The sequence below is a fragment of the Hordeum vulgare genome, chromosome 6H (assembly GCF_904849725.1).
Source record: "Hordeum vulgare subsp. vulgare chromosome 6H, MorexV3_pseudomolecules_assembly, whole genome shotgun sequence".
Taxonomy (NCBI): domain Eukaryota; kingdom Viridiplantae; phylum Streptophyta; class Magnoliopsida; order Poales; family Poaceae; genus Hordeum; species Hordeum vulgare.
Genome location: NC_058523.1, coordinates 556,258,867 through 556,269,433, shown reverse-complemented (window position 1 = coordinate 556,269,433; position 10,567 = coordinate 556,258,867). Strand labels below are relative to the sequence as shown.

Genomic DNA, 10,567 nt, shown 5'->3' with positions numbered 1-10,567 from the left:
TGGCTCGTGGCCACTAATCGGCCACGGCTAGGCTGATAGCCTTATCGGCTTCGCCCAGGCCGACAGGTAGAGCCGACTGGGCAATCGCCGTGGCCTGGCCACTAGTCGGCCGCCACTAATCGGCCGGGCCTAGGCCAACTGCTTCCCGTCGGCCGCGCCAGAGCTCATAGCCTCCAATCGGCTTCGCCAGGGCTGAGGCAGGCTTATTTTTGAAAATTTTCGAATCTGTGCATTATTTTTCAAAAAGAATAAAAAAATGCAATATTAAAAAAATTAGCACATGTATAGGCATCATAGTCTATTTGTTTGTTTTCGCCGGATGTGGCAGTTATTTTCCACTTGTAAGCGGTTTTATCCAAGTTTTGATCTGTACTTCAGAACTTAAGATTATGTTTGCTTTTTTTCTTAATAAAATGGCTAAATGCATCGATTGATGCAGAGGTCGGCGGCTTGATCCTCCTTTTACAAAAAAGGGATAAAGCCTTACTGCTCATATAATTTCTGTGTTAAAAAACAATTGCTCATATAATTTTAAGGAAAACTCTTACCTCCTACTGGCCGGTCTGTGCAACTGTCCCGCCGGCTCGATGGCCGTTGATATTGTGTTGATCTAACGGGCGAGATTGTGTTGACGCCCGTTGGAGCCGCGGCCGTTTCCTGAAACATACGGTTTGTTTGAGGACAACATTCCTGCAGCTAGAAGCACTCATCCCCGCAGCAGCGTGTGCTCGCGGGGCCGGAAAGGCGACGACGAAACCCACCGTCGTGACGACGACGACATCTTCCAGGGTGGCAACGGCCGACAACAATCCAGCTCGCGGTGGAAAGCCCCCCGGCGGTGCTTGGAGTTGAGAAAGATGGTCGCGCCCGTTCTCCAAGCAGGGGTCCTCGGTGAGCTCAGATCCCATCATCTGGCGCGAGATGTGGTGTGCCATGGAGGTCCCCACGCCAGTGGTGGCTGATTTTGCGGTGGTTGTGGGCGGCGCCGCGCTGGCGCAGGTCTATTTGGATCGGAACAAAGCGCTGGTTTCTGCAACTCGATCGTTGTTTCAGGAATTAATGAGGGGGGAGGCGACCGAGCTGTGTACCAGGAGATCAATCATACAACTACGTGCGGGTAGATCGAACGACCATTGAGGTGGCAGACGTACCGCGCGGATCATCCGCTGGACGTGTAGGCAGTCCCCTAACCTCAATTGTTTTAAGATAATATAAATGTTTGGACAAAAAGAAAAGGGTCAATCATATCACAAGTGTGTGAACTTGTCTAAAAAAGTCACTTTGATGCTCATAGTGATATTTAATTGTTTCTTTAGAGAAAAAATTGAGAGGCTTTATCGTGAGAAAAGTAAAATTCCTATAGGGTTTTTGCAAAAAAAACCATGGCACAAGCCCTCGCCCAGATCATCTAGTCACTAACATTGGATCCCACGCCATGTTGGCGCGCCTCATCATTACTCTGTGTATATACAAACGTGATTAGCACTATAGATGAATGCACAAGCCAAGTTTTATCAACGGTTTAATTAATCTATGCCACAAGTTTTAGCATCAAATTAACTTTTCTCGCCAAGTTCACACACCTTTGATGTAATTGACTCAAAAGAAAAGCTTTACAAGTTTTTAAAAAGGGGTGTACGAAAGCAAATGCTTGCATTGATAAAAGATGAAAGTAATCATAAATCAATTTCTTCTTTTTCTGGCTCTTGCTTCTGTATATAACGCCATCGCTTTGTCCATGACCTTGGCATCCAATAAAAGCTGCGTTCTTTTCTTGCTGCAAGGATGAGTAGAGATGTACTCTTTCAACGATGATGAATTCCCACCGACCTTTCCTAGCTTCTCGTAGACGGCAGGGGCTATGCGTGGATCAAAACCAGCGGCAGCAAGCAGCAGGATTCCAATGTGATCCGCCTCTATCTCCATCCTACATAGCTGCATATATTAGGCAACATATGTATCGATCATGCATGTAGAACAACTTCTACTTACGAGGAAATAGTTGTAAATAGTCAGCATGAATGATATGAGATGAGAAATTAGTATATGCAGAAGAAGGTAGCTAGCTAGCTAGCAGAGGCAGGTTGGTATATACTTACTTTCGTGAGAAAGGCAGCCTGAGGAGGTATTCGGTGAGATTATCAATCAGCTTTGGCGCATCGATAAAGATCTGGAGGAAAACCGCGAGCATCAAAATCCACATGTTCTTGGTGAGCCCCTCTGCGGCGTGCCTTGCAACGGCGTGCGCAACCTAGAAACAAAATTAAACAAGAGGTGCAACAGGCAGCCCATTAAGTTAGAACAGAATCCGCCGTACGATATATATATATATATATATATATATATACTATATATATATATATATATATATATATATATATATATATATATATATATATATATATATATATATATACACACACACACACACACACATATAGAAAGTCTATTCATCATCCAGGATGCAGAATAAGTTATTCTTCATCCAAGATAATTTTACGGTTGTTTTATAAATAAATTACATTAAAATACAAATAGTTATATTTATATTGATTCATTACATATAGGGTCGCGTTATTCGTCACCCTGGATGAGGAATAGTTATTCATCACCCCCTCTATTTCCACATCAATACACCGTAATTTTACGTCTCGTAAATTTTAATATAATCTCATATGTAAAAATAGATCGTAAGAAAGTACATAGTCACCGTAAATATAAGACTTTTTAAAGATTCTATTACGAACTACATACGAATAAAGATTCATTCATTTTGCTACGTATCTAGTCTATAATAAAATATTTAAAAGGTCTTGTATTTAAGAAAGGAGGGAGTATAAGAAAAGATTAGAAAAACACCCAAAGTAAGGTAAGGTACCTCGTGCCCTAGCACCGTGGCGATCTCAGCGTCGGTGTTAAACTTTTGGAGCAGTCCGGTGTAGACTATGATCTTGCCACCGGGCATGCACATGGCGTTCACTTGCTTGTTGTCGACGAGGATGACCTCCCACTTGAACCCGTCGAGATGCTTGGTCATCGGCTGTGGAGCCGGGCACGGCGGCGCGTTGCCGACCCATGTTTCGAGGTGCTTATCGTCGCCTTGGCCGGTGGCAAGGGTGCGGCATGCGGCGCGGATGATCTTGGTGGCAACGGCATTGACACGGACGTAGTCAGGGTGGGACTGAGGGAGGACCTTGTCTCCCAGCTTCTTCTTCTCGTCGTCGAACTGCGATTCGCCGAGCGTGAGCTCTCCGTTGTGCGTGAGGACGACGAAGTGGCGGCGGTTGGTGTAGGGCACGGTCTCGAAGGTGCCGTAGCAGATGGTGGCCACCCCGCCGCCGACGATGACGACCCCCGCGAGACCGATTTGGAATTTCACGGAGGAGGGACTTCTCGGTCGCCTGGAGGAGTAGCACCGTGGGCGTGGGAGCGACGGCTGCGGTTGTCGACGGACGAGAGAGTCGGAGTCACGGCGGAAGAAGCGGCCAAGGCCGGGCGGTTGCGGGGCCTCGTGAGATCGCCGCGTTAACGGCGAGTGGTAGCAGCGGCTGGCGGTCGGCGGCGGCGGAACAGGCGTTCGGACGGCCGGCTTGGACCGGAGCAGCGCGGGGCGCAGATTCCTGAGCAAGGCGCTCATCTTCTCTCAGTTAGATTGGATCCGTGTCGTAATATCGTCTACGTCGATTTGACAGGTTGCCGTGATGATTTATTAGGGTTGCGCCGATACGTGTAGCCATGTCTCCATCGGTCTCGTTCAAGTCTGCCATCGCCGTTACCTTGTCATCTCATCCATGGCTTGCTTATTACTCCCTCGGTTCCTAAATACTCCTATAAGTCTTTCTAGAGATTCTACTAGTAACTATATACGGATGTATATAGACATATTTTAGAGTGTAGATTCATTCATTTTGCTTCGTATGTAGACTCCTAATAAAATCTTTTAAAAGACTTATATTTAGGAACGGAGGGAGTATTAGGTTTTATTTAATGTGGTAGTACATGAATCCGAGGGTTATAGGGTCTCCTCCTCCGATTCTAGTACCAACAGAGGAATAGAAATTTCAACCAAAAATCTGAAATTCCTTGATCGGTGTCAAAATATTCGTAGCCTTGGAATTTTGAGAAGTAATTTCAGCCCAAATTCAAATTCATTTAAATTAAGTGCTTTCAATAGATGGAATCCCCCCAAAAATAAATCTCTGAAATTTCAAATGTTAGGTGAGGTTCGATTTTTTTTCTAACTTGATTTTTCAACCTTCACTATGGCAAAAATGTTATATGCTGAGTGCACCGCAGTTTGCCGAGTTCTTTTCCTATGGCTCCACGTCCATGACGACGGTGATCGACGATTTTGTTTTGGGAGGGTTAATCCCTCTTGGGCCGGTAGTTGATTTTGACGATGAGATACAAATTATGAATAATGACTTGACACAGAGGGATGGTTGTGCAGTGGCGATGGTCACATCACATGTAACTACTGAGAATTAGGAAAAGTGGTGGCGAGCAAGCGCCTGACGAGGCGGGGCTTGATGCGGCACCTGACATCGTCCGCAGCATGGGACGAGTGGCGCCAGACGGACCTGGATACCCCGACTCAATGGGCCCGACAGTTACTATTGAAGAATCCTGTGTCCATGTGATGTCATAAGATTGTTGGAGCGGATATGATTATTGTTGTAGTTTGCTCACCACACACCAAATTGCTTTGGGATTTTTTCTCGTCTACACGTAGTTTTGGTTTTATATGACTTTACTACTTGCTGGTGTGTTCTCGTATGTCGTGTGAGTTAGTGTTTGTTGCGTGCATCCCAGCTATACAGAGGCCAGATGTATGCTTATTGTGTTAGTATGTACTCTACCAAGGGAGTATCTTGTTGATGCTTTATTTTAAGCCAATAAATTCACTTTTTATCAAAATCAACGGTTCAAACGTCTGTCTGGAAAATCAACGGTTTGAAAGTCTACCTCACAATGGATATGTCCCCCATCATGACACATTCGAAGATTAATTAATTCATCATTTATTGGAGTGGACGACTCAAGTGGCTCTTCAGAAAGATGCAGGTTTGCAAACCAACCTATGATTAGATCATTAGAGGGGCAGTGGTATCCCCAGCTCATCAGGGTTCAAGTCCTGGTGCTTACATTATTTCTGGATTTATTTCAGGATTTCCGGCGATACGTTTTCAGTGGGAGGAGACGTTTCCGTCGACGACGAAGCGCCTACGATGACTTCGTAAATATTAAATGACATGCCGGCCTAGTCTCTCGAACGTGCTCGTAGGGGTAGGGTATGCGTGTGTGCATTCATAGGGGTGAGGGTATGTGCGTGTATATGAGCTCTTGCATCTGTATTGTGTTAAAAAAAAGATGCAGGTTTGGTCTTCTTCAATTTGTTTGACGTGAGTCTGAGAGGAATATGAAGTCTTATTATTTTCGGATTTATGAAGTCTTGGAGAAATACGAAATTGTTTCACATTAGTCGAGTCTAGGGCACAACCCAACCACACGCACCTTTTCCCTGCTCTCGCCTCGCCTCCCAAGGAAATCTCCAAGCCCCAAATATATATATATATATATATATATATATATATATATATATATATATATATATATATATATATATATATATATAAATCTCCAAGCCCTAGTACCTTCCCTGACATGGCGCCAGGTCGCAACGACCGACCACAGCGCTCCTCCCCTCCTCCACTTCCGATGCCGTCCGGCCGCTGCCAGACCGGCCAGAGCGCTCCTCCCCTCATGTCCTCTCCGACCTCAGCGGCGATCCGTATGCGCCTTTTTTATGCAGTTAATGTCTTTTCTCCATGTAAATCATGTCTTCTCCTGTTCTATTGAATGAAATCAAACTTAATCTGACAGGGTTCACGACTCTGACTCCAGACGCCCCGAGGAAGATCCACAAAACCCTGGGCCATCCCCAACGCAATACACTGGGGAAGATCAACAAACGCCCACTACAGACCCTGTGACCCTCCCCAGCCGACGATCTGCTGAACAAAGCTCTTGTTGCCCAAAATCTGCAGCGGGGTCAAAGCAGGTATGCACTTTTTGTCCGAGCTATTTCGCATACATACTCTTCGATTTAATAGATACTACATACAACATACAAAACACAAGTGGTGGTAACTACCACCGATGGTAGATATATATTTGAACCTTTTCGTACCTCATACATATAATATATTAGTTGATGCTTCGCTCTTTGCTGCGGGAACATCGTTAAAAAATGATAAATAGTTGTTATAAAAAGATCTAATATTAATGGAAAGCAAATGTAAGCTTAAAAGGAATAAAATACAAAGCGTATAAAAAGAGAGTGAAAATCATAGTTCAATTGTAATTTCCAACAAAATATGGAGGATGAACTCTAACGAAAAAACTAATGATTAATATACATGAATTGATGATGTGACACCATTGCATGCGCAGAGTAATGCAAAGGATGTTATTTATGTCTTGCATGCATACTTACTTATGTGTCATGGTTGCATGGCTAGAAAAAATAGGTAGTGTATTATAGGTATTTTGGAATAGAAATATGGAGGATGAACTCTAATACAAAAGAGTACTTATGATTAATATGCATGAATTGATGATGTGGCACCATTACATGCAGAGTAATGCAAAGGATGTTATTTATGTCTTGCATGCATACTCACTTATGTGTCATAGTTACATGGCTAGAAAAATTAGATAATGGGTTATAGCTATTTCGGAATAGAGGATACCAACAGTTGCACTACAAGCCCCACATTAAGCATAGCTATGCATTTCCAAGAATATCTTTGTGATAGTCACATGCAATTTTTCTACTTCCACTATATATCCATGGCTAGAGCTATCAGCGTGATTGTCGTGGTCATATTTAATTCTGAACTCCCGTACAAAAGAGTGACAGAGGATGTACATACACGTATCTGTTGGTGACTGAACCATATCACTCACCGAAAATGATACGCTACCAATCGATTGACACTACTATAAAAAGTAAGATGAAGAAGCAGAGCACCGCCATGCCACTCACCGAAGGTAGCTTGGGCATCTCGAGGTTGTGGTTGGCAATGGAGGACTGGGTGTACTATTCCCTCTCCATCACCCTGTCCCTTGTAGTATTCTCCTCCCTCTGCAAGGCCAAGTGCAAGGCGCCGTCGACGACGTCCCTCCCGCCTGGCCCGACCTCGCTGACGGCTTTCGGCCCGCTGCTGCTGCTCGCCTGGACAAGCGTCAACATCGAGTCCGTGGTCCGGGTCGCACGCTCATGGTACGGCCCCGTCTTCACGCTCTACCTCCTCCCATCCTTCCCCGTCGTCTTCGTCGCCGACCGTGCCGTGGCGCACCGCGTCCTCGTGCAGCGCGGCTCCGCCTTCGCCGACCGACCTCCGGCCAACCTCGCCACCCGCATCTTCTCCAGCAACCAGCACAACATCACGACCGCCGCGTACGGCCCGCTGTGGCGCGCGCTCCGGCAAAACCTCACCGGCCGCGCGCTCCACCCGTCGAGCATCCCGCGGTACGCCGCCGCCCGCCGCCGCGCCGCCTCGGGCCTCGTCGACGGCATCGCACGGCAGATGCGAAGCGAAGCAGGGGTCGTGGTCATCGAGCCGCTCCTGCATGAGGCTGTTTTCCACGTGCTCGCCTGCATGTGCTTCGGCCAGGGGCTCGACGCCGCCGCCATCGCCGCAGTCACGTCGTTGCAGAGGGAGCTACTCAAGGAGGCAGTGGGGTTCCAGGTGTTCGGGTCGAGCCCCAAGGTCACCAAGCTCCTCTTCTGGCGACGGTACCGGAGGATGCTGTGCATACGGCGGCGGCAGGAGGAGGTGTTCATCCCGCTGATCCGAGCTTGCCATGCGCGGTGCAACACCACCTCCGGCGATAAGAGCTTTGAAATGGATTGCTACGTGGACTCCCTCATCGGCCTCCTGATCCCGGAACAAGATGGCAGCAGCAGCAGCAGGTACCTGACGGACGGTGAGATCGTCGCCCTGTGCACGGAATTCTTGTCCGGGCCCATCGACTCTACTGTCAACGTGTTGCAGTGGGCCATGGCGAACCTCGTCGCACGCCCGGAGATCCAAGCAAAGCTCCGGACAGAAATACACAATATCACCGACGGCCAGGTCTAGAAACAGGCTTTCGCCCCGCTTTATAGATAAAGCAAACATTACAGCAAAAATAAATCAAATAAATTTTATGCAAATTCAATAGATAGGTTTGAATTTTTCATTTAATTACAGGTTCAGGAGGAGGAGCGCCTGCCGCGGATGCCGTACCTCCGGGCGGTGGTCCTGGAGTCGCTGAGGCGGCACCCACCGGCGCGCTTCATCATGCCGCACGCGGCGGTCGGGGAGGACGGCGCGGCGCTGGACGGCTTCACGGTGCCGAAAGAGGTGTCGGTGAACTTCACGGTGGGCGACATGGCCATGGACAGGACGGTGTGGCCGGACCCCACACGGTTCCGACCGGAACGGTTCCTGCCCGGCGGCGAGGGGGAGGACCTGGACCTCACGGGGAGCAAGGAGATCAAAATGATGCCGTTCGGTGCCGGCCGCCGGATGTGCCCTGGCATCGACGTTTCACTGCTGCACGTCAACCTCCTTTTGGCCACCATGGTCACGGCGTTCCAGTGGAGCGAGGTGCCCGGCGAGCCGGTGGACTTCACTGACAAGCTCGAGCTCACCATGGTCATGAAGCGCCCACTCCATGCCAAGGTCGTGCCATGCCATGCTACAAGCTAGCAGCTCTCAATCGATCGTCGTCCATCATTGTCCCATCGGAGTAACTGCATGCAATATAAGTACGGTATGCTGCTACCTAGCTTGATCTATCAGCTCTATGGAGTTTAATAACTTCAAGATATAAATAGTTGTATCCAAATAAAATGTTACGCTGAATTGAGCACCACTGTTTTTCTTTAGTTTGTCCTGCACACCACCTGTGTTTCCAATAAAGTATGCCATATGTACCGTAATAGATCAAAGTCATGTTTGAATTAGCAAGAGCAAATCGTGAATGTTGCCTTGCACGAGCTTTATGCATGTGTGTTGGAGCAAATTAAAGCTTTATCGATGGTGATCCGGAGAAGGTTCTTCAATGCAGATCGAGCCCTCCCGATCTTAAGGTTTGTTGACATTGTCTATGTATGAGAACGGGAAAAATTGAAGTTGTGGAGGGAGGGCGAGAAGACATGGTTATCTCTTATCTGGTACTCCACGTAGAGTGAGTGCGTTGGAGCAAACTTTTTCGGTGATTTTCTTTCAGACTCCATGTCTAGTATTCAACAGATAGATGAACCTTAAGCGTATGATTTTATGGGTTCGGTGAAATATAGACATGGCCGGAACACTTTCCGATCAATAATCAACATCGGAGCCGTGGACACCCATATTGACCCCCTATACCCACATGAATAAAATATTTGAGCGAACCTCCAGTTGCCGTGTGCTATTCCTTTTACTTTGCGATATGTTACAAACACCCCAGGTGAGACATGTCGGCATCCCCGTGAATCAACACTTGTCCACTATGCCAGTTACCTCGTTACCGATTTTGTTCTCTTTTCTCGTTTCCGTGTTTCGACATCCCTACGATCAAATCGAAATGTGTCTGGCCAGACGATTATGGACATCGTAACACCGAGAGGGCCCAAAGAATATATCTCCATCGTCGGAGGAGCAAATCTCAATCTCGAGCTACCAAGTTTCTTGTCATACTTTTACAAGAACCCGTAAGCAGGCGTAATAGCCACCCGGTTACAGATGACGTTTAACAAACCCCAAAATTCACGAAGCAAGTACTAAGGAACTCGATACTCTCATGGTCTAAGGAATTATGTTTATTATTCCACACGTGCATATGAGTCTTCCTCCGGGCCTCGTGGTTATTGTAGACCCAAGAACCATAGCAGTTGTAGCATGAAACATAAACATAGTTATGAACATTGAAATAAACAATAACATTTATTATTGCCTCTGGGGCATATCTCCTACATGTACAACATGGCTCGGCTGCCAAGGAAAGCTTACGATCATAATAAAAATTTACGTTTGTCTCATCTGCCTGATAGGTTCGTCTTAGTGAGCTACTATGATGGAGGGGTTTTATTATGTGGTGCTCAACAAATTCCAATTAAAAGGGATTTACAGAGGCAGAGCCAGCAAATTATGACGGAGGGGTTTTATTATGCGGTGGGGTGGATGCTAGGACACGAGGCCGACCTTAGTCCTTATAATCATGAAGCACAACAGTGGATGGAGCCTAAAGTGCGGTTGCCGAAGACAACGAAGCTTGATTAGATTGTTTCAACCTTGCAACATTAAGAAATGCATATGTGATGAGAAGGATGACAAAGTGACACTATTGGTGACAGGACGTCGTCTTTCAGGACGATGAAGAAGGCATTCATGAAAATCAGGGGCGAAGAATTTATTGGCCTCACATATCACCCGCGACACAAACTTCTGTCAGCATCACACTCACACGTCCAACTGTAAGCAAGGACACGTTCAATGGAAGGAAATGTCCCCCTCAACAACGAGACCCCTTT

At 46.8% G+C, this 10,567-nt stretch overlaps 2 protein-coding genes across 2 annotated transcripts; one reads left to right on the top strand and one right to left on the bottom strand.

Moving 5' to 3' along the window:
• Window positions 1-1,683: 1,683 nt before the first annotated feature.
• LOC123405893 (mitochondrial metalloendopeptidase OMA1-like) lies at window positions 1,684-3,637 on the bottom strand. The gene is made up of 3 exons (XM_045099415.1): window positions 2,879-3,637; window positions 2,100-2,251; window positions 1,684-1,927 (listed from the first exon to the last, which is right to left on the bottom strand). Exons 1-3 carry the CDS (start codon window positions 3,635-3,637, stop codon window positions 1,684-1,686), a joined length of 1,155 nt encoding a protein of 384 aa, XP_044955350.1.
• A 3,409-nt stretch (window positions 3,638-7,046) lies between these two features.
• Window positions 7,047-8,945, top strand: LOC123403968 (cytochrome P450 89A2-like). Its single transcript, XM_045097870.1, has 2 exons — window positions 7,047-8,141; window positions 8,259-8,945. Exons 1-2 carry the CDS (start codon window positions 7,086-7,088, stop codon window positions 8,757-8,759), a joined length of 1,557 nt encoding a protein of 518 aa, XP_044953805.1. The 5' UTR covers window positions 7,047-7,085; the 3' UTR covers window positions 8,760-8,945.
• Window positions 8,946-10,567: the final 1,622 nt, after the last annotated feature.

Bases quoted from the DNA above. Each gene is read 5' to 3' on its own strand.
- LOC123403968 (XM_045097870.1), top strand. From the start codon at position 7,086: ATGGAGGACTGGGTGTACTATTCCCTCTCCATCACCCTGTCCCTTGTA. The intron at 8,142-8,258 runs GTCTAGAAACAG...ATTTAATTACAG, and splicing joins ACAATATCACCGACGGCCAG to GTTCAGGAGGAGGAGCGCCT.
- LOC123405893 (XM_045099415.1), bottom strand. From the start codon at position 3,637: ATGAGCGCCTTGCTCAGGAATCTGCGCCCCGCGCTGCTCCGGTCCAAG. The intron at 2,252-2,878 runs GTACCTTACCTT...TTTTGTTTCTAG, and splicing joins CCACGGTGCTAGGGCACGAG to GTTGCGCACGCCGTTGCAAG. The intron at 1,928-2,099 runs GTAAGTATATAC...GCAGCTATGTAG, and splicing joins AGGCTGCCTTTCTCACGAAA to GATGGAGATAGAGGCGGATC.